The 23,152-nt window shown below is 53.6% G+C and overlaps 2 protein-coding genes across 4 annotated transcripts; both read right to left on the bottom strand.

Moving 5' to 3' along the window:
• Positions 1-1,401: 1,401 nt before the first annotated feature.
• Positions 1,402-9,163, bottom strand: LOC132217089 (cytochrome b-245 light chain). 3 transcript variants are annotated; one of them, XM_059667078.1, is made up of 7 exons: positions 9,012-9,143; positions 4,212-7,020; positions 3,793-3,862; positions 3,226-3,300; positions 2,929-3,012; positions 2,264-2,345; positions 1,402-1,812 (listed from the first exon to the last, which is right to left on the bottom strand). In XM_059667078.1, exons 2-7 carry the CDS (start codon positions 4,246-4,248, stop codon positions 1,597-1,599), a joined length of 564 nt encoding a protein of 187 aa, XP_059523061.1. In that variant the 5' UTR covers positions 4,249-7,020; positions 9,012-9,143; the 3' UTR covers positions 1,402-1,596. The 3 variants fall into 3 exon arrangements, with proteins under 3 accessions (XP_059523061.1, XP_059523060.1, XP_059523062.1); XM_059667077.1 differs by lacking the exon at positions 4,212-7,020 and having other exon boundaries at positions 9,012-9,163; XM_059667079.1 differs by lacking the exons at positions 3,793-3,862; positions 9,012-9,143 and having other exon boundaries at positions 3,226-3,306; positions 4,212-7,016.
• Positions 9,164-10,427: 1,264 nt separating this feature from the next.
• MVD (mevalonate diphosphate decarboxylase) lies at positions 10,428-19,380 on the bottom strand. The gene is made up of 10 exons (XM_059667075.1): positions 19,221-19,380; positions 16,882-16,952; positions 15,786-15,900; positions 15,326-15,472; positions 14,122-14,321; positions 13,762-13,836; positions 13,337-13,555; positions 12,761-12,876; positions 11,765-11,873; positions 10,428-11,175 (listed from the first exon to the last, which is right to left on the bottom strand). The coding sequence occupies exons 1-10, from the start codon at positions 19,288-19,290 to the stop codon at positions 11,095-11,097; spliced, it is 1,203 nt and encodes a 400-aa protein (XP_059523058.1). The 5' UTR covers positions 19,291-19,380; the 3' UTR covers positions 10,428-11,094.
• Positions 19,381-23,152: the final 3,772 nt, after the last annotated feature.

Here is a 23,152-nt window from a genome sequence, read left to right as displayed (position 1 = left end):
ACACCCCCAGGCCAGGTGCCCCACTGGCTACCTGACAACCCAGCCTGTGCTCTCACTGCACAAGTCCCATACCTGCCCGTTCAGGCGCGTTACTGCTGGAGGCGTTCAGTTCAGGTTCCAGGAGTGTGGCCTCAGCAGCTGTGGAAGGGGCCCTGGGGCAGCCTGTGAGGCACAGGCCCAGCCAGCTCCAAGGCTGACTTGGGGCCGTGGGGTTTCCACCCACCGATTAACGCCCATTGCGTGCAAGTGCCTGGAAGGACGAGATCAGCACGTGTTTACTGAGCTTCTGTGTGTGGGCACCAGGAGCAGAGCAGTGAACAAGCGGACAGATCTCTGCCTGCCCACACACGGGGGTGACTGACAACCACAGGACAAGCAGTAAAGTGCTCCCTCGGTGGACAGTGATGCAGGGAAGGGGCAGGGGCTGCAATTCCAAACAGAGGGTCGGGGAGGCCGTGGAGGCCACCTGGGCAAAGGCCGGCATGGCCAGCCAGGGATCTGTGTTCTAGGCAGGGGGAATGGCCTGTGCAAGACCCTGAGAAGGCAGCCTGTGTCTGAGGGTCAAGGGTGGTCAGTGTGGCTGAAGCTGAGGAGCAGGCAGTAACTGTGGGACCAGGGAGTAGAGTATCCGTCCTAGACTGTGGGAGTCTGTGGTTCTGAGTGGGTGCAGCAGGTCAACTGCAGTGCTGGAAACTGCCTGCAGGGACAGGGCAGAGTGGGAGGTGACAAGCAGATTTATGAAGACAGAGCCCAAAGGGGGCGTGGGGGTACATACAGGGGTGTCAAGGGGGCCTGTGGTTTTATTGTCCTGGAGGCTGGAGTGGCCATTTCCTGGGGCAGGGCTGGTACAGTGGAGTGTTGGCCCTGGAATGTGAGAAGACCCCCAGTTCTGAAAGTAGGATTTGCTGAGAGCAGGTGGGACAAACAGGAGGCAAAGGGTTTAAGGGCTTTTCCAGACTTTGGGGGAGTGAGTGCCCGGGGAGAGCCCGAGGAGGAAGGGGCTTCCAGGCTGGGGTGTGAGCTAAAGGCAGGCAAATCTTGGGGCTCCTGGCTGGGGAGCAGCAGGCAGTGTCCAGGAGGACCACGGCTGGCCCTCCTGGGGCGGGGGGCTGGGGGGGGGGGGAGAGGTCTGGTGTGTTTGCAGCCTCAGGACTGGAGAGGCAAGGGCAGACCTGAAGCCCCCACAGCCGGCCTGGCCATCCTGGGTGGCACCCAAGGTGAAGGCTGCTGGGCTCCCTGGGGCCTCCCCTTGCTCCCCTGCTTTCCCACTTCACTCAGCTGCTCAGGTGGGACTGGGGGTTCTTGAAGGTGAGTCTGGGCAGATCCAGGAGAACTGGTGGGGGGCACACACTCCCTCCTCCCAGGCCTGGGAACTTCATTGCCAGAGTAGAAACTCAATACTTGGAATTTCAGAAACTGTATTTCATGGAATAAAAGATGCTTGTGATTTCAAGTACCATTGAGAAAAGATAGGCTTCTGGGAATGACACCAAGAGAGGGCCTGTGGTTCCGCAGGGCAGGCAAGGGGGTACCTCTGGGGTCTGGGTGGGTCCCCCCACCGAAAAGCGACATGAGACAGCAGCCACTCGGAGTAGTTCACACAACCTCATCGGTCACTGGGATAGGGTTTTCCTGGGGGCCACTGGAGACTCCCGCTGCCGCCTCGTCTTCCTCCTCACTGGGCTTCTTGCGGGCCTCGGCTGGGGGCCGGGGTGGGGGGTTGCTGGGTGGCTGCTTGATGGTACCCCCCACCTGCGGCCGCTCCTTAGGCTTGGACTCGATGGGAGTCCACTGCTCACCACGGGTGGCCGCCTGCAGGACACAGAGTGGCTGGGCCCGGGGGGCCTCTGGGGTCCATCCCCAACATAGCCCCCACCCCTCTCAGGTGACAGGGGGGCCCTACAAAGAAGAGGGAGCTAGGAATCCCTGGGTTGCGGAAAGACCTCCTGGAGGTCACGTCCAGGTACACATTCCCAGACACCCCCAGGAGCAGGACAGGGAGGTCAGGCCAGCGTGCCCATCAAGCTGAGTCAAGAAGCCAGGCAGCACACAGGGTGGAAGAGGCCTAGGAGGGCAGGGGCCCACTCAGCCTGGAGCCTCCCCGAGGGCACCCAGGCCTGTTGTGGGGTGGGGGTGGGGGAGCATCACTGACATCCCCATCACATGAGCAAGGACACAGGCTCCTGGCCTTGGCTCAGCCCATGGGTGGCTGCAGGGACTGAGGTGTCAACCATCAGCAGGGCTGACCACAGACACCACTCACCAGCAGATAGATGCCACTCGCTATGGCCAAGCAGGCTGTCCCCAGGATGGTGGCAAGCAGGAAGCCGGCTGGTACCGACAGCCTGGGGGGAGAGGGAGAGGATGGGAGACTCAGAAGAGCAGCCACAGGGGTTCTGCAGGGGGTCCAGGTCTTGGGCAGAGGCCATAAGATCTCAGGACAAAACCTACAGTAAGTGTGCTGTCCCCATGAGCCTGGACTCAGGGAGCACCTGGCCCTGCCAAGGCTGGGCTTTTAAGTTTGGGCCCCTGGAGCTGTCCTCTGCTTGACTTGTACCCTAACAATCTTGGGGCCCTTGCGCTTGGTCCAGCCGTCGTGCTGGAGGGACGCCCCGGCAGCTGCAGGGACACAGTGTTCTGGCCTCTGCAGTCACCACCAGGCACGTGCGTGCGGGAGCAGAACTACCAGCTGAGCTTCGTCTACCCCAGAACCCTGACTGTTCCTGTTTAAGTTGCTAAGGTTTGGGGTGAACTGTTACTCGGCAAGAGATGACAAGTACAGGTTTGGGGAACCTCTGGCAGAGCCTGGGACCTGGGTTTGTTTGGAAAAACAGCTAGGCTGAGAGGGCCCCCACTTGCCCCAAGCGCCCCTGTCCAGGCAGCCAGGCCAGGAGGGAGGATCTACCCCAGGAGCAGGCAGGGACTCACACAAGGTGCAGGAAGGCCCGGACGTAGTAATTCCTGGAGAGGGGCCCGAACAACTTCACCACTTTCGTCATGTACTTCTGTCCGCTAGACCAAGTGAGGGAGGGAAGACAGACGGTTTACTCAGCAACCCCACCTCCCACCCTGCCCCAGAGCGCCCCAGCTTCTTTCCTCAGGGGCCATGGGCCACGGCAGCTGTGCAGGCAGGCACCAGCCTTGGTTTGCCCGGGAGGATAAATGGGTTGGTGCTGGAGCTTCGTAGTGTCCTGGGATGAAGCCCAGAGCAGGTGGGGGACTCACCATCTCTCCATGGTGGAGCCCTTTCTCCTCTTCCCCCGGGGATACTCCAGCAGGCAGACGAACACTCCTGCTACACTGAAGCTATGGTTAAGGAACAGCCCAGCTCAGCCAGAGGCGCCACAGTGACCCCCTCTGCTGATGAGAAACAGGGGTGCAGCAGTCGCCTAGAGCCACATCGCGGGCGAACAGCCAGGTGGGATTCGATGGGTCTGGCCACTTCACTGCCTCTCCTGCACCACCCTCCCCGATGCCTGTCTTGGGTTTCAGAGGACCTGGAACAGCCAGCCTACAGGGTGGCTGATAAAAGAGGGGACAGAGAGGATCCCTGGGGGTGCTGACACCTCTCAGTCCCTGCCAGCGCCAGACAAGTCAATGCCCTGCTGAGCCCTGGCTTCCAAAACTATAGCTGAGCCTATCCTGCTCGGTCTAAAGGGCCAGGACTGTGAGCAGCAGTCCGCAAACTGTGAAGTGCTGTGCCCCCAGAGGCAGTGGCATCTCTGTTTGCAGCCCACTAGTGCCACCCCTGGCAGTGCCACCTGCCCCATGGGGTCTACAGTGGGAGGATACATGGAGTAGGCGCCAAAGTACCACTGGGTGAACTGGCCAGCAGTGGCCACGATGCCGCCCGTGATGAGGACTGTGGGCAGAGAAGCAGGTTAGTAGAAGCCCTAACCCATGGGAGAGACATGCCCCCACCCCATCCTTGCATGGCTGGGGCCCACGGGCGGCTGTAGCCACCTCCCCTGGTGCTCCCCCTCCCACAGCTGGGCCACCTGCTCACCACAGAGCTGCCCTTGAGTCCCTCAACCAGGAAGTGGACTCAGGTGGCTGCAGACGCCCACAGATAATGGAGGATACCTTCCCCTAGCAAGAGGCCCGTGAGCTGGGGAAGGGGTGAGGCTGGTGGAGCTGGGCCTGTGTCCCTGGAGCGGTTGGGGGACAGCCAGCTCATAGCCCTGGGCAGGAAGAGGGGCCTGGACACTCACTCTTGAGCGCTGTGACCCCTTCGTTGATTTTTTGCATTTAAAGACTGCACCGCTGACAGCTGATGTGGGGTCTGCTCCATGGATGCCTCTCCTCGTTGCATGGTGCTCCTGTTCTGTCTCTATTCCTGTGTTTCACCTTCCTTTCACTTGTGTCTGATACTGATAATCATTCATGCTTCTTTGGTTAGGACTTGTCAGCTACCCCCGCCCTTTGTTTTCAGCTCTGTATGATCCCAGTGGGCCTTCTCTCCCCAGTAATTTTTTTTATTGTGGTAAAATATACATAAAAATTTCAAGGAACAATTCAGTGGCATCAAGTACCTTCACACTGTTGTGTATCCATCCCCAGAATTTCCAGCAATATATGTTGAAATATAATTTTTACATACAGTATAATATAAAGGCATAAGATTCCCATCAGCCCAGAAAGCTTTCTTGTGCCGGTCAACACTGGAACCCTAGATCTGGCTTCTTTAGCTCAACAGGTTGTCAAGATCATTCATGTGGTCTGGGTGAATCACTAGCTCATTCTTTTTGTGTAGTTTTTTATTGTATGAATCAACCTCAATTTATCCGTTCTTCTGTCTCTGGGAAATTTCGGTTGCTTCCAGTTTTGGGCTATTACAAATAAGCTAATATAGCTGAATTTTTAATATTTTAACCAATCTGATAGTGAATTTAACAGATTTCATTGACTGTGATTGCAGATAATTTGAACTTGTTTTATCTTGATTTTGTGTTTTCTCTTTAACAAGTGTCCTTGTTATTCCTCTGACTTGATTGAACTTTAATTTTAAATTCTTCTTCCTGAACCACATGTGGGCTTTAGACTGTTTAACTTCAATCTCACTCCCAAATTACCCAGTATTATTAATTATTTACAGACAATACTTAGTCACTAATGTCTTCATTCTTGCATCCCAGTCCTTCCTCTGCATTCAGTTTCCCTCTTGCTGAAGTACATCCTTTAGTAGTCCTTTCTGTGAGGGTCTGTTAGCAGTAACTCTCTAAATACCTCAAAATGCCCTCATTCTGGAATAATAGTTTATCTGGATACTGAATTCATGTTGTCTCAATACTAAAGATATTAATCCATTGTCTTCTGGCACCTATTATTGATGATAAGTCTGAAATCAGTCAGATACTAATCCATTTTATTCTCTGGTAAATTTTAAGTCTTTAATGGTCTGTATTTTCATTACAATGTGACAAGAAGGGGTTTAAACAAGACCCTTTATTCTGTAAGGAACTTTGTTTTCTTGTTAAATTCTGGAATTTCTCATCCATTATCCCTTTTACATTGCCTCCTTCCATTCTATTCTCTCCTCTGAAACTGCCATTATATAGATGCTGGGTCTTCTTGTACTATTGTACATGACTCAATTACTCTCAGCTGCATTCTGTGGTTTCCTCAGATCCACCTTCCATTTTCTCTTCATCTCTATATCGTGTTTAACTCATCCATTGACCGTTAATGACTTTATATTTTGTTTATTTCTGGACATCCTGTATGAGTTATTTTTTGTTTTGTCCTGTATAGTTTTCTATTCTTTTATCTCTTTGAACAGTTTCAAACACTCCCTCAAGTTTAAACATGTACCCATATTCTCAAGTCTCCTCCTAATGGCACCAGCTCTGAGGACATTCTCCAGTCTATGGTGTCTGCTTCCTCAAATGGTGGGTGTCTGCGAGCTACGCCCAGCAGGGCTTGTCTTCCTGTCAATCCGTGTGCCCTGGTTGAGGAAATGCCCTTACAGAACAGTTTCACATTTGCCTCGATGGGGTCTATAGGCTTCTCCAGTCCTGGGTGGACTTTATCTGAATTTCTTGGTCAGTGGTCCTTATATTAAAGGGTAGGGCTCAGCCCTCACCCCATGCACAGCACAGGCCTGAGTTTCTGGGGGTTTTGTCTTGGGACTTTCTTCATCAAATGGCAACAAATGACAAGCTTCCTTGGAGGGGATAGTTTTCCAGTCTGTTCTTATACAGGCAACCTTTCCTAGCTCTGGCTGGAAGCATGCAGCTCCATTTCAGCCCTTTTTCTACACAGAGGCCCCCAAATCCCACTGGGTAAAAGCCTGAGCCTCTGTCAGTCCCGATTCCCCAGGCCTCTTCCTTCCACCCCAGCACAGCACCTTGAAACCTCCCTGTTTTTGTTGCCTGATTTCCTATTCTTGGAGTTGAGCTCAACTATGTAATAACTCTTTTGGTTTGCTCATCGTACTTCTATGAGTTGTTAAGAGAGAAGGGTGGTTCTCCCCATGTGTTCAGTCAGCCTGTGGTCTACTTATCTTTGGGGATATAATTTTCTCTTTTCTAGACTGTTTTGTTGCCTGCCATTAGCAAAAGGGGAGCAAGATACCACTGGTTGGCCAGGAACGCATGAGCAGATAGCACTACAGTATACTGGGACTCTTATAGGTGCAGGGAACTAGACAGATAAGGCCTGAGCTCTCAGGGGGCTTATGTTCTCAGGAGGGAACAGAAATAAACATCCAACACTGCACTAGAACAGGGACTGTGACAGAGATGTCCAGGTGCTCTGGGAAGACTTCTCTGAGTAGGTGATATTTGAACTGAGAAATGAATGGAGGAGCCAGCCATGGATATTTCAGACAGAAGGAAGTGCTTCTGCAAAGACCCTGGGATATGTCCAGGAGATCCGGGAACAGAAAGGAGGCCTGTGCAGCTGGAGTGACCGTGAAGGGAGGCGGGTAGGGGCAGAGCAGTCAGAATATGGCTTTTCTTCTTCACAATCCACTGCAGTATTTTCAGCAGGAGGTGACATGTTCTGATTAGATGGGATTTTCTGCAATAAAAAAGCCTGTTGGATGCACTTGCCGGGCCTGAGCAGTCCCAGGTGCCTGCAGTTTATTCTGAGTCAGGAAAACAAGTCAGCAAGAGGAGGAACTCAGAGTGGGAAGGGCCCTGGGAGACCTTCCAACAAACTGCCTTATTTGATGGTGGAAATGGAGTCACAGCTTGAAAATTCTCTAGGACTTGACTTTACTGTCTATAAAGTGGACATAAGAACAGCTCTGGCCTCACAACACTGAACATTAGCTAAGGCAAGGAAGGGACAACCTGCACACAGTGGGCATGCCATGCGTGGGGACGCTAGGAGGGTCACCATCGGCACGCACTGGGACTAGAACCCGGGCCTCTCAGAGAGCTCCCAGTAGGAGCCCTGTCACCTTCTACTTCCTGGGGGTAGAGAAGGGGTTGTGGAGCTGTAGGACAAAGGGAGGCTGGTCTGCAGCACTCTAAGGCCTCACAGCCTGTGGCAGGCAGGGGGACAGCCTGGGGACAGCTCTGGGAGAAGCGAGAATGATCTGTGCCTGGCTGTGGCTCAGTGGTTGAGCATTCACCTATGATCCAGGAGGTCACAGTTCGATTCCTGGTCAGGACGCATGCCCGAGTTTCAGGCTCAATCCCCAGTGTAGGGCATGCAGGAGGCAGCTGATCAATGATTCTCTCTCATCATTAATGTTTCTAGCTCTCCCTCTCCCTTCCTCTCTGAAATCAATAAAAAAATTTTTTAATGATTTAAATAATAATAATAAAAAAGAATGATTTGACCCACTGAGCTCTCAGTACTCTAGGTTCCAAAAGGGAGATGACCTGCCTGCACACAGAACAGACCACTGAGCCTCACCAAAGCTGCTCACACCCAAATGTGATCTTACAGTTTGAGGCCAGAGGGACTTGGTTTATGTCTACTCTCTTCCCTCCCAGAGCTTTGCCAGGCTCCTCCGGTCCCCAGCTGGCAGGGGGGTCTCAGGGTGTTTCTCAGGGCAATGGTGGCGGGCTGGGACCCTGCTCATCACCACGTCCCCCACAATCTTCACTCCCACTAGGTGCAGGTCCTTCCTGGGAGTGGCAGGTCCCCGGTGGCGGGCAGTGCCTCTGGGCAGCTTCCTCTTGCTGCCGACCCTGCCTGGGCCCAGCTCACCCACACGTCCTGAAAGGTTCCCTTCCCAGTACAACACAGGGTGCAGAGCGCACTGCTTTCTTCACCAGAGCTCCTGAGCACAGGCTCAGGGTGCCTGGGGGCCTGTCATCCTTCCCCAGATGCAGCCTGGAAGTTGAGCTGGGAGGGTTCGCTCTGGGCAGTTTTAGATGTCCTGGAAAACTCAGAGCTGGAAGCGGGGCGGGGGAACGCCCCTGGCGACCCCTGGGCGGAAGCCCCACTCCAGGGCAGGAGGGGTGGCGGGAGCAGGTGGTCCCCGCCCAGTTTTCCCAATCCTCGAGGGCGGTGACTCTCCGGAAACCACCCGGGACGACAGCCTCTTCCCCCAGGGCTGCAACTTCCTCTATCTGGAGAGGTCCGGGCGGGGTGGAGAGGTGAATAGGGGACCGCGGTGGGGGGAGGGGACGGGGGAACGCGGGTCTGCAGTCGCAGAAGGGTTCCCGGACAACCTCCGCAGCCCCGAGGTCTCCCGCTGCCGGGCGCCTCCGAACCCAGCCCGCCCTTGGCTCCCCGCTCCCGCCACGCAGCTGCGGGGTCTCCACAGGGGTCTCGGGGCCCCACCTCCAGGCTTCAACTCCCACCTCCGGCCTGCAGCCCGGAGTCTCTGACTCAGGACCCTGGCTCCCCGGCCCCGGCCCCGGCCCAGCCCACCCGGTCCCTCGGCCCGCAGCCTGGGGTCTCGGCGCCCCAACTGCCCCAGCCTGCAGCCTCGGGTAGCTGATTCCCCAGGTCCTCATCGCCAGCCCACCCCATCCCCTCCTCGCAGCCTGAGGTCCCTGTGCCCCCAGCCCGCCCCGCCCCGGCCCGCGTGCCGAGCCCGGCGCACTCACTCAGGCCGGACGCCAGCGCCTGCTCGTTGGCCCACATGGCCCACTCGATCTGCCCCATTTCGGCGGCCGACGCAGCTGGCTCCGCTGGGACACTGAACCCCGCGCGCCCGCTGCCTCGCAGCCCGGAGTTCCGGCCCCGCCCCGCCCCCTAGTTCCCGGGGCAGTCCCGCCCCGCCCCGCGGAGCAGCAGTGCGTCCCGAGTTCCGGCCCCGGCCCCGCCCCTAGGAGACAGGCTGGGTGAGCAAGGGGAGCCACGGTGGTGGGCACTCAGGAAGCCTGCCCGACGCCTTCAAGCTTGCAGGTCCGAGGGGCCCTCGCCTCACCTCCTCCAGCGCCCTGGGCCCACCGCAGGCCGCACCCACCTGGATGCCTGCGTGGTGCTGGGAGTCTGCTCTGCCAGCTCCACCGCAGTCAGCCTGGAGCGCCCTCAGCACTGCCCAGGGGAAGGGGCCCTGGAACCCGCTTCATTAGGCAGTGTCATCCCAAAATGCTGAACCTCCTGCAAGTGCCAGCAGGGGCTCCTTTGGAAGGTGTGAGCAGGCCAAGTTCCTAGGGGGTTTAAAGGTCCAGAGCCATGCCCACTCCAGGGAGAAGAGCCTCAGACAAGGAAGGAGCCTGAGCCTGGGGCGCGGCTCCATGGAAGTCAATGTTTGCTACTTAGGACAGTGGCAGGTCCAACCCTCACTTCCTGACCCTGGGCTAGCCAGGTGTGGTGGGCAATCCTCTGCTCATAGAACTAACTTAGGGGAGGAGAACAAGGTGTGCAAAGCTGGGAAAATCTAGAATGTAGGAGTGCTGGGTCCTGTCCCTTTGTCATTTCCCTCCTCTGCCCTCTCCCTTAAGGGTCAGCAGCAGCATCTGACCCTCCTGGGGTGGAGGCAGGGAACCCGGAGGCAGGTCAAAGGGCACCGGTGTCCACCCTCCTTTTCCCACAAGCTGATGGTGCTGAGCTGGGAGCGTGGGGAAGAGTGCAATGACTCACACACTAATGTAAGTACAGCCATTCATAGAATTACCAGCCATTCCTGCATCCCAGAAACCATAAGCTTCTGGGCTGAGGGAACCTTCCCGAATCAGTGCTATCTGCACGCCTGTTTCCCACTTTTGTAGACTGGAAGCTTAAAGCCAGACCCGAACCCTGTCCCCATACCTGTCAGAGCCCTAGTGACCGTGTCTGCCATCTAGTGTGGCCCGTGGCCATGGGAGTGGCTGTGTGATGAATACCCCACCGCAGGCTGGGCAACTGAAGGGGAGCTTTGGGTCAGAAGGCAGCTTCTTCAGGAGCAAGTCAGCAAGTGGGCAAGTTCCAAGTTCTTTGGCAGGAGAAGCACATGGGCCGTGCCCTCCCCAGCCCTCCCGATGAGTGCTGCCCACTGCCCACACAGGGACGCTGGTTACACAGAAGCACGCCAAGCCTGATCAGCAATTCTGGCTTTATTCCCAGTTGCCAGGGCTCCTTGTGACAGTGGGGCTTCCGTATAACAAGGCATCTTGGGCTGCTCTCCCATCTCCCTTGGAGTCACAGTCCTAGTCTTTTTATGAAGAAACATTCCACACGCAGCGCTCTGAGCTCTGGCAGAGGAGCTAGGGTGACTGTCACGCTCAAAGCACTTTGTAGAAGGATCCTGAGCTTGCAGAAGTTGCTTCCTGAACAGTGACCAGTCCTCCAGCTCCAAAGAGGGATGCCAACTCCCCATCATCTCAGTGAAACAGCTCCTGTTTCGGCGAGTGAACGTAGCCCCAGAGCTCAGGGTCAGAGACCCTTCACCGGGGACACACCAGCAGCTCAACCCAATGGGCTGGATCCACCAGGTCCCGCATCCCATCCCAGCCCTCATCTCAGCACAGTACAGGCAGGGAAGGTGAGGCACTTGGCAGGGTGCCCTGTTCCTGGCCGCCTGGGAGCCTGCAAGTAGTCACTTCACTGCCCCCACTTGGCCATAGCACACTGACCAGCCCGGGGCCAGGTAGCCACCCTCCAGTCCCAACAAGCATGGCACAGCTGCTGCCACACCCAGCTCCCCAGTCCCAGCAAAGCAGTCCCTTTTCCAAGTGGTGGCCAGGGCTCCGCTCAAGGAGGCGGTCAAACTGTTGGCTTCGGTAGGCCGTCCGGGCCCAGGAGGTGAGCGTGAGGGTGGTCCAGGATTTGAGGCCCGGGCCCCACCTGGCAGGTAGAGAAATCAATGTTCAGTTGGGTGACAGCGAAGGACAGGTGTACCCTCCAGCCTCCCAGGAAAGTACAGGTCAGAAGCTGACCACCGTGTGGTGATGCCCTGGCCCTGTGCCCAACTCCCTTAGGCAAGAGCCATGTGGTCCCAGCCTCCATTACCCAGACTTGAGTGAAAGGTAGAGACAGGAAGTCATGAGGACTTGGAATTGAACCATCTGAGTGAAATCCTAGCTCAGCCACTGAGCAAGGATCCTGATCTGCTTCCAGTGGGTGAGCACTGAGGGTCCCCAGGATCCCCATCTCCATGGCCAGCCCTGCCCTCTCCCCTGAGCACTGGGAACACAGCCCAAGTCACAGTGTGTCCTGAAAGCAAGTGAGTGAAACAAACCAGTGGACCAGATACCTTGAAATTGCTGTTATTCTTGACGAAGTGGGGGTAAAGGGAACCCCTTCACTTGGTTTCACCTGGTGGACACACTGGGTCTAAGGCCATGAAGCCTGTGTACTGGATAGAAACTTCCCTGGGTGTGCTGGGCCATGAGGGCCCCAGGCCCTGGTGTTGAGGGCTGGTACCAGGCCTCACCTGAGTGGCAATGATGTATTTGATGCCGCCGGGGGTAGGATCCATGCCCAGTGCAGCTTTAAGCTCGTCTGAGAGCGGGCCAGGCTTCACGGGCAGCCCCTTCAGAAACCTGGGGAAAGGAAGGCAGGGGTGTTGTGTGCCCATCGACAGGGGCATGCAGACCAAAGACAGGAAGCGTGTGACTGACGATGGGTACGGGGTTTCTTTTGGGGTGATAAAAAATTCTCGAACCAAATGAAGTGCTGGTTGCATAACAACGAATATACTTAATGCTATCCACTTCAAAGTGTATTTCACCACACATAAAAGCTGAGCAGGAATGACCAAGGGCCAGGCTGGGGTCACTGTGAAGGGAGGGTTTCAGGAAACCTCCCTGAGGTTTTAGATTCACCCATGGCCCGTGGCTACTGCTCCACCCAGTGGGGTAACAACTTAAATGCCTCAGTTCTGGCATGAGTCCATCACTGTGTTCCTCTGCCTACCACCCACTGCGGTGACAAGGGCCATGAGTACAGAGCTTCTGATGAGGGCACCCCCGGCCTCCCAGGCCATCATGGCTGTCCCACTTGGTAAGGAAGTTAGTATTCTGGCCTTCCACCCACTAGCCACCAGTGCTGCCCCAATTATGGAGACAGGTAAACCGCCCCCCCTTTCCAGTACCCCTAACAGGAAGGTGTCCCCACATTGAGAAGGGACCATTAAAATGGGTGCGAAGAATGCTCTGTCCCCACTGCGGGGCTGTAGCCACTGTTCACACAGGAGCCACGACGCCATGTGCGTGGGTGTGTCTCTGTCACGGGCTAAGGCATGTGATGGGAAGTTCCCGGTCACAGCAAGGCGCACTTGGTGACACACTGCCTGTGGTCCAAGGGGATCTACACTTCTTGCGGGACTCCCCGTTCAGCACCACAGCCTCAGGAGCAGCTGTCCCTGATCCCAATAGGAGACCCTGCTCCTCCCTCCACGGCTTCCCAAATGGGGGGACCCACAACTCACTTGTCTCCGTTTGACTCAGGGGGAAAGCTGTGCCTCACGGCAGCCACAAATTCAGCCACAGTGTCATCCAGAGTAAAGATCACCGCGTTGGGGCCTGCGTCAAATGTATACGCCACCTGGAACCCATGCAGTCAAGGTCACTATCTGGACAGTGGCTCTGCCGGGCCCAGATCCTCGAGACCAGCGGTCGCCAACCTTTCAGACCTTACACACCACCAGTGGTCCTCGGGCCACCGGTTGGCAACCGCTGGTCTAGACTGCCCAGAGACCCAGGGCCTCCCACAGCGCCCGCGAGGACAACCCCGAGTAGAGCGGTGGCACTTCTGCTGGACATCTCAGGACTGAGGGCAAGGGGGCTCCCCAAACCAGTGCTTTAAAGTGCAGCCTGGGATCCCTCAGTGGGTCTTACAACCAAAATGAAACAGAGTGCGACGGAAACTATTGCTGCTCTGCACACAAGAGCATGAAGCAGGTTCCGTGGCGCTCTGTCACTGACAAGCATGTGCTGGTTTTACTGAAGATCACGGCCTGAGGCCCACTCTGTGCGATTCTGGCGCTGCCCCGGCCCCACCTTGCCTTGGTCTGCCCATGGTGGGCATTGAAGCGGTGCACCAGGTGGATGATACGCCTGGAAGTGTCGTTGAGATAAGAGATGGGTGGGAAGGTGTCCAGGCAGGTGGCATGGAACTGGTTGCTGTCCTTCATGGTCAGCTCACCAAAGCCCTGGAAATTTCTCTCTTTGACATAGCGGATCATCTCTGCCATGCGCGCCGGCACCACCGCCTCAGCCCGGAACTGCAAGACACAGGTGCTTCCCAATGAGGTGCTGGCTGCTTCCCAGGACAGTGGCCTGCGGGTAGGGCCTCCCCCAGGCCTCAGCATTCATACATCCAGGAGAGCAGATGAGCTCAGTTGCAGAGGATGTGGGTGGAGCCTGGCGTGTATCCTGACAAGCAGGTTGTTCCCTGGGGAGCTGACACCTGCCCCAGTGCCGGCCTTACCCTGAGCAGGGGGCTGGTCTCCACGCTGGTCTGCATGCCCACTGTGCTGCCAGTCAGCTTCTTCTCAGCGCTCACCTGCACCGAGGGAGAGATGGCCTAGACCTCACACCCAGGCCCCAGCCTAAACACCCACCCTGTCCTGTCCCTCCCCTCACTGGTACAGGCAGTAGGGTGGAGGCCAGCACCTCCTGACCATGGAGGCCTCCTGACTGGCAGAGATGACAGTCCTGAGAACAGCAGCATATAGATCAGCAACCCTCTTACTGCATGGGCGCCATTCCTGAACGCTCTGTGAAGAACCATTTCATCACTCCCAGCTCAGCCCAAGAGGTCCCCGCACTCCACGGCTGTCTCACTCACCACAAGGATGAGGACTCGGAGTTCAGGCCAGTGTGATTCAGGGGCCACCTGCCGGGCAACGCTGTCCTTCCCATCAGCCTGCTCCCCCATCTGCCACTCCACGAAACCGCCGTATAGACTCCGGCAGGCGCTGCCTGAACCGCGGCGGGCCACTTCCGAAAGGTCACTCTCGACCCCATAGACTCGGGCCAGGGCATAGGCTGTAGGCACAGGAGGGAAGGTGGACAGGGGAGAGGGACTAAGATATGCTCAGCACCCTAGGAGAACGTGCCTTGCAGGAAATTAAAAATTCTGAGATGACAGAGTTTCAGCCACCAACTCTCCCGGTTAGCATTCACCTACTCACCCATGTGGCCACCCACACACTCACACACACTCAGCATTCCCAAAGGCGCGCTCTGGACATACAAAGACCCCTGGAGCCCGTGGAGCTGCAGTGGAGGGGAGCCACTCGTGGGGACCTGAAGGACTGAGTGCCAAGGGGCCAAAGTTTCTCCAAGGAGTGGCACAAAATTGGGCTTTTAGGGGTGCTGTTTGGGGCAGGAACCGAGGCACAGAGGCCTGAAAATGTACACGCTTGGGGTAGCTGGCATGCTGGGTGTGAAGGAGCAGGGCTGGGCCTGGTCAAGGGTCTGATGCCAGGATGCACAGCTGGGGTCATAAGGCAAGAGCTCTGCCCAACACTGGCACCTCTCCCGGCTTGGATCACCCATCCCCCGGCTCCTGTAAGTGTTCAGGCCTGGATACATAAGCCAAGCCAAGCCAGTAAGCATCATCCCTGGGGTTTTCATGGGCCACTGATCTCATTGGCCATGAGGACGGTGTGAGCCCACTGACGGCCACTGTGGTAACCAGCTTTGCCCTAAGTAGGGAGATCCTACCAGAGAGTGAACCAACAGAGGTGAGCAAGACAGGATTTCATAGGAAGAAACGGGTGCCCAATGAGGCGGTGGGAGAGTCTGGAGCCAGCTGCACCAGAAGGCAGCTGCACTCCTTGGAATTTTGTTACGTAAGCCAAGACAGTATCCCTACTTTAGACATAAGCCAGTTTGAGATGGCTTCTGTCACATACAACCTAGAGGGTCTGATGTATGGAACCCTCAGAAGACTTTAACGTTCAGATGTGTGAGACAACCAAGGCCTCAGCCTCGTGAGACGAGGGCTCCCCGAAAGCTGCAAGAGCATGAGTCCTGTGGGCACCCACCGAGGCAGGCATAGCCTGAAGCTGAGGAGGCCAGGCCTGCGGCTGTGGGGAAGTTGTTCACCGATGCGACGTGGACCTTGTAGTTGAGGCTGAGAGGCAGCGGGTCCTCCTCATCACCACTCCTCCGCTTTCGGGCCAGGCGGCGGACTGTGGGGAGGGGGAGAAAGCCACTGGGCAGAGCTGCCCTGACCTGCTCCTGGCATCTCGCCGGCCAAGGGTCAGAGATACAGCTGACACCGGGCCTCTGCCTCAAATTTCTGCAGGCCTCCTTGCTCAAGAAAGCCCCAGACCCCAGACCTGGCTGTGCTAACAGGTGTCCCCAATCCCCGGGGGCTCTCAGAGCCAGGTGGGGAGGGAGCAGCGCCTGCTGTGCTCAGACTCCGCCCAGAGTAAGGAAGAGAAGGAGGGGAAGGAACAGGCTGGGACTGGCCCCAACGTCCCAGGTGGGACCCCCACTCACTCTCCCTCAGGCAGGCCTGGATACGCGGCTGCCCTATGTCCTCTTCCCGGCCATTAAGCCAAATCCGGTCCTCAGTGAAGTCCTTGCTAATGACAGCTGTCGTAGTGGTTTTTAACTGGGAAAGAAAATGCAGGGCCAACTCAGGGGCAAAGCACCCCTTTTTGCTGAGGAGGCCTTTCCTGCCATGGCCTATCGCTGTCACCCCCTCAGGGGCAGGGGCAGCCTTGCTGGAGAACAGGAGGTTGAGGCCAGACAGGAGGGGGGTCAGACAGTGTGGTAGGTAGGCTCAGCCCCAAGCCTGGTTTCCCTATATAGTGGCGGTTCTCAACCTGTGGGTCGCAACCCCTTTGGGGATTGAACGACCCTTTCACAGGGGTCGCCTAAGACCATGGGAAAACACATATATAATGACATATTGTTTTTGTGATTAATCACTATGCTTTCATTATGTTCAATTTGTAACAATGAAAATACATCCTGCATATCAGAGATTTACATTACGATTCATAACAGTAGCAAAATTACAGTTATGAAGTAGCAACGAAAATAATTTTATGGTTGGGGGTCACCACAACATGAGGAACTGTATTAAAGGGTCGCGGCGCCGAAACCGGTTTGGCTCAGTGGATAGAGCGTCGGCCTACGGACTGAAAGGTCCCAGGTTCAATTCCGGTCAAGGGCATGTGCCTGGGTTGCGGGCACATCCCCAGTGGGGGATGTGCAGGAGGCAGCTGATCGATGTTTCTCTCTCATTGATGTTTCTAACTCTCTATCTCTCTTCCTTCCTCTCTGTAAAAAATCAATAAAATTATATATATATATATATAAAAAAAAGGGTCGCGGGATTAGGAAGGTTGAGAACCACTGCTATACAAGGTGAGGCTGATGCTTCCATCCCCCACAGCAGAGCCACTGGGCCGGGCATGAGTGTGAAGGGACAGATCCTCAGAGACCTGGGGGTGCATGTGCGATGAGCATTCCTAACAGTGGAGCATGGAATGGACACTGTTCATAGACTGGGGATTCATTACTATCAATTATTAAACACAAGTTTAGTAAATTTTTATTTTGGTATTTATTGTCAGCCCATACTAACCTGGTCCTGGTGTAAAGTGACACTGAGGGAGGAGTTGATGGGCAGGATCAACTCCTCATCTCGCTTTCCCCCTGGAACAGACAACCCAAGGTAAGCTAGTCAGTTTCCCAGCCCCGCAAACCAGGGCACTGGTGCCCCCACCCACCAAAGCCCCACTCCTCCCCACTAGTGCTCCCTTGTCCCCCCCTCTCCCATACCACAGTTCCCCACACCCCTGGACCCTGCTCTCTCACTATGTCCTCTTCCTGCTGTACCCACACCTGCAGGAAGCCCTCCTGGATTGCTACCCACTTCGCTGTGCTCCAGGTCCCAGAGCAGAGCTGGAGACTAACCATCTTTCTGCTTCATTTTTTTGTTTTATCGTCTTTCACCCATTGGACAAGTCACACCGGAGTGCCTACTGGGTACTGAACGCTTGACTGGTAGGCTTTTGTCTTTTCCTCCCAAACAGGAGCAGCCTCAGTTACTGAAAATACCTCAAGTCTCCCTGCTCATACTCCCTGGAGACACCCAAAATCACCCCACTGCTGCTGAGCACTTCTACCTCCGGATCTTATGGCAAACAAAGTAAACTTTCTGGAAATTTCAAAACTCTTTGTTAAGCACACACAATGTGCTGCACTTTGGCTTGGAGGAATGGCAGAGTTACGGGAGGTAATAAGGATTCATACCCGGCAGGTGATCTTTGAGACCCAGAAAGAGTCCCCATCAATAAACCCAACTGATTTTTTATAAAAATACAAAAGCAATTCAGTGGAGGGACAGCATTTTTGGCAAAAGCTGCTGGAATAACTGGACATCCATAGGTCACCGAATGAACCTCCACCCAAGTCTTATACCTTATACAAAAAATAACTCAAGTTGGATCACAGACTTCAATTTAAATTGTAAACCTTTTAGGAGAAAATCTTCGGGTGGTAGGGCTAGGCAAAGAGGTCTTAGACTTGACACCAAAAGCATACATGGAATAACTAATACACTAAACTTCACCAAAATGTTTTAAACTTTGGCTGTTTGACAGAACTTGTTAGGAAGATGAAAAGATAAACTATAGAGTAAGAGGAAATATTTGCAAACCACGTATCCAACAAAGAATCAGTATCTAAAATATAAAATGAACTCTCAAAAACTCAATGGTAAAACGAACAATTCAATTAAAACATGGACAAAAGACATTAAGAGACATTTCATCAAATAGTATACAGAGATGGCAAATACGCCCATGAAAAGGTCAGCCAGCAGAAAAATGCACACTAAAACCACAACGATGTATCCCCTAAAACAAAAAACAGTGACAGCCACTCGGAAAAACAATTTAACAGTTTCTTTTTTTAAAAAAACAACTAAACATGCAACTATGACCTAGCAATGGCACTCCTGGGCATTTACCCTAGAACAGTGGTTCTCAACCTGAGGGTTGCAACCCCTTTGGGGGCCGAATGACCCTTTCACAGGGGTCGCCTATGACCATCGGAAAACACATATATAATTACATATTGTTTTTGTGATTAATCACTATGCTTTATGTTCAATTTGTAACAATGAAAATACATCCTGCTTATCAGAGATTTCCATTACGATTCATAACAGTAGCAAAATTACAGTTATGAAGTAGCAACGAAAATAATTTTATGGTTGGGGGTCACCACAACATGAGGAACTGTATTAAAGGGCCGCGGCATTAGGAAGGTTGAGAACCGCTGCCCTAGAAGAATGAAAACTGATGTTCACACAAAAATCCATACAAACAGCTTATAGCAGCTCTATTCCTAACAGACGAAAGCTGGAAGCAACCCAGCTGCCTTCCAAAGGGTGTAGGACCTGTGGCCGGGCCGCACCAGGGGGCAGGACTCGGCACTAAAGGAGCAAAGCACTGATGCCACTACCATGAGCCTCCAGAGATTACAGTGGGTGAAGTGGGCCAGTTCCAGAACGCTACGTGCTGCGTCCATTGTTCATTGATGAACTATTCTTGAAAAGAGAACATGCTAGAAATGCAGAGCAGGTCCCAGGTGGCTGGGGTGGGCGTGACCGTGGGAGCTGAGTCCCACCTTAGGGATGGACATCTTGTGTGGACCATGTCCATCAAGTGTCCCGGGACCCGAGAAGATATACGTCCTATGTGGGCTGTGTCCCCACCTCCGCGGGTATGGACGTCCCGTGTGACCAGTCCCGGAGTGGATCCGGGGCATCGCATGCCGCACCACCGGGCCGGGTGGACCGCTGGAGTGAGTGCTCACAACTGTATATGGACCTCCAACCGCGTTATCACCTCCTCCACCGCCCACCCGCGCCGGGCTGGAGGCCCCCACGCGCGCACCCTCGGCCCGCGCACTCACAGTACTTGATGACCGCGATGTTGACCGGCGCGGTGCAGGTCACCGCCAGGTACGGCTTCTCCGAGGCCATGGCCGAGGAACACTAGCGACCCCAGCCCACAGCCGCCAGGCTTCGGAACCCGCGCCCCAGCAGGCCTCGCCATTGGCCCACGCGGTCCCAGCTGTTCTCACGTTGTCCAATCAATGGCGGGTTCTTCCCCACGCTCCACCTCTCAGCCAATAAGCGGGATCGAACGATGGACTGCTGAGGCTGAGCCCGCCCCTCTGTCCCCGGCGTGCGTGCTCGGGCTCTGCGTAGGCACAGAGCATGCCCAGACGTGGAACCTCCGGTGGCGCGCGGTCGCGCAGGCGCGGAGCGTGCGCAGGCGCAGAGCGGCGGCCTTCTCGGAGCGCTGTGGATCCCGCGGTCAGACCTCCCCGGTGGGCGGCTGAGCAGGTTCCGTCCAAGGGGTTCTCCTGGCTGAGAGGAGGCTGAGTGGGGCGCGGGATCAGCTCGGGTCGAAAGGCTGTGGTGACCATGCCAGAGTGCCCCCGGCTCCCCAGCACAGTATCTCGCAAGGCCTCCCCCGGGATTTCAGGCCCGCCACCCAGTCCGCCCTGCCGCCTGGGGTCTCCTGGCACCCCGCCACCCGGGGTCCCGCCGCCCACGCTTCCTCACTGGCCCTGACATCTGGGGGTCCCACGAGCTCCGCATTCTGACCTGTGCTGCTGGGTGGCAGCTGCTAAGCATGAGAGATAAGCGCTTTCAAAGCCCACTCTCTCTCTTTTTTTTTATTATTTATTTATTTATTTATTTATTTATATTGCTTAAAGTATTACAAAGGGTATTACATATGTGTCCTTCCCCCCCCCCCCCGCCCTTGACAATCCCCTGGCCTCCCCTACCCCCCAGTGTCTTATGTCCATTGGTTATGCTTATATGCATGCATACAAGTCCTTCCGTGGATCTCTTACCCCCCTCCCTCCTGCCCCCCAACCCTCCCCGGCCTTCCCACTGCAGTTTAACAATCTGTTTGAGGCAGCTCTGCCTCTGTATCTATTATTGTTCAAAAGTTTATAATGGTCTCTATTATCCATGAATGAGTGAGATCATGTATTTTTCCTTCATTAACTGGCTTATTTCACTTAGCATAATGCTCGCATAATGCTCTCCAGTTCCATCTCTCTCTTTTTTTAAATCCTCCCTCAAGGATGTGTGTGAGGGTTTTTTAAATACACACACACACACACACACACACACACATATTTAATTGATTTCAGAGAGGAAGGATGAGGGAGAGAAACATCTATGTGAGAGAGAAACGATTGGTTGCCTCCCAAACACACCCAGACCAGGGATGGAACCGCAACGTAGGTGTGTGCCCTGACGGGATCCGAGGGCCCTTCTGTGCCGGGACAATGCTCCAACCAGCGGAGCCACGCCGGCCAGGGCCCGCTCTCCTTTTTTAAGCTCCATATAAACAAGGATTACTTTTTTAGGGGTTGAAATGGGTTGCCACATAAACACGTACATGGGCTTTCCCCTTGTGGTATAATACACATAAAGCTCATCAGTTTAACCACTTTAAGTACACAGTTCTGTGGCATTAAGTAAATTCCCACTGACATGCGACCATCACCACTATCCATCTCCAGAACTTTTTCATCATTCTAAACGGAAACTCCTTACCCATTGAACAGTAGTAACCCCATTTTTCTCTTCCCTTTATAAAAATTTATTTTTAGCTTTAAAATGGTTTAGACTGAAGTCAAGATATTAAGAGAATTAAGAGTAACACAAAGTTCAAAACAACCATGAGGTACCATCTCACACCTGTCAGAATGGCTATCATCAACAAACCCACAAACGACAAGTGCTGGAGAGGATGTGGAGAAAAAGGAATACTCGTGCACTGCTGGTGGGAATGCAGACTGGTCCAGCCACTATGGAGGACAGTATGGAGTTTCCTCAAAAAACTAAAAATGGAACTCCCATTTGACCCTGTGATCCCACTTCTAGGAATATATCCCAAGAAACCAGAAACACCAATCAGAAAGGATATATGCACCCCTATGTTCATAGCAGCACAATTCACCATAGCTAAGATCTGGAAACAGCCTAAGTACCCATTAGCAGATGAATGGATTAGAAAACTGTGGTACATCTACACGATGGAATACTATGATGCTGTAAAAAAGAAGGAACTCTTACCATTTGCAACGGCATGGATGGAACTGGAGAGCATTATGCTAAGTGAAATAAGCCAGTCAATGAAGGAAAAATAGCACATGATCTCACTCATTCATGGATAATAGAGACCGTTATAAACTGATGAACAAAAATAGATACAGAGGCAGAGCAACATTGAACAGACTGTCAAACTACAGCGGGAAGGCCAGGGAGGGTTGGGGGGGGGGGGGCGGGGGGTGGGTAAGAGATCAACCGAAGGACTTGTATGCATGCATATAAGCATAACCAATGGACACAAGACACTGGGGGGTAGGGGAGGCCAGGGGAGGGTCAAGGGGAGAAAAAAAAAGGAGACATATGTAATACTCTTTGTAATACTTTAAGCAATAAAACAAACAAAAAAGAGTACTACAACGTCTCCCACCCTGGGCCCTGTTACAGTGTCTTTGTGTATCTTTCTCCCAATATTTTATGCAAAATACAGGTACACCTTGGAGATGTTACAGGTTCGGTTCCAGACCACTGCAATAAGGTGAGTCACAGGAATTTTTTGGTTTCCCAGTACATATGAGAGTTATGTTTATACTATACTGTAGTCTATTAAGTATGCAATAATAGCATTACGGCCAGGAAAACTGCATATCTTTTTAAAATAAGATTTTAATTTTTCAATTACAGTTGACATACAGTATTGTATTAGTTTCAGATGTACAATATAGTGATTAGATATTTAACTTGTGGACGAAAGGGGCCACATGCTGACCTGACAAGCTTAGGGGAGGCCTACATGGCGGTCTTGCAAACTCAGAGACCTAAAGTAACCACAAAGGATGGTATGAAATTAAACGTTGACTAAAAGCAGTTATGGTGGGCAGCTACATCCTAGACCAGTATCTTCACTTGACAAGGTCAACCTTCACCTTAACTGAGCCTATCTGTCTTTTTGCATCTATGACAACATACCCTTGAAATGTCTGGGTAACTTGTAACTTCCCTTTTTCTGGAGCCCCTGGGGCACACGGAAATGTGCTGGGCACCAGGACAGATACCACAAATTCCTTCATTATCATGTTAATTGTTCCTGCACCCACCTAAGTATGTGTCCATCATTTTACTTTTTAGCCAATCCCAGGGTTTCCCCTGCTTTGCTTTATCCCTCCTCCTTAATCTGTCACCAATGAATTCCATGTAACCCACCTATGTTCCTCCTTTGATTGCAATGTGTAAATACAAATGTAACCCGCCATTCTCCGGAGCACTATCTCAATTCGTTGAGGTTCTGCTTCCCGGCATATGTCGACAGTTTGGCTCAAATAAACTCACAAAAATTCTTTACAGGTTTCAATGTTTTTTTTTTTACGTTAACATGTGCATGTGCAAGTATTTCTTTTTTTAAAAAAAATCTTTATTGTTGAAAGTATTACATATGTCCCCTTTTTTCTCCCATTGACCCCTTATAGCCTACCCTGCCCCAGGCCTCCACCACCCTATTATCTGCATCCATGGGTTATGCATATATGCATAAAAGTTCTTTGGTTGATCTCTTCCCACCATTCCACCCTTCCCCACCTTCCCTCTGAGATTCGACAGTCTGTTCCATGTTTCTGTCTCTGGATCTGTTTTGTTCAACAGTTTATTTTGTTCATTAGATTCTACATTTGAGTGAGATCATGTGATACTTATCTTTCTCTGACTGGCTTGTTTCACTTAGTATAATGCTCTCCAGGTGCAAGTATTTCTATAGGAGAAATTCCTGGACTTG

The sequence above is a fragment of the Myotis daubentonii genome, chromosome 15 (assembly GCF_963259705.1).
Source record: "Myotis daubentonii chromosome 15, mMyoDau2.1, whole genome shotgun sequence".
NCBI classification, from domain to species: Eukaryota; Metazoa; Chordata; class Mammalia; order Chiroptera; family Vespertilionidae; genus Myotis; species Myotis daubentonii.
The sequence above is the reverse complement of the archived record's forward strand: the minus strand, read 5'-3'. Positions and strand labels throughout refer to the sequence as shown.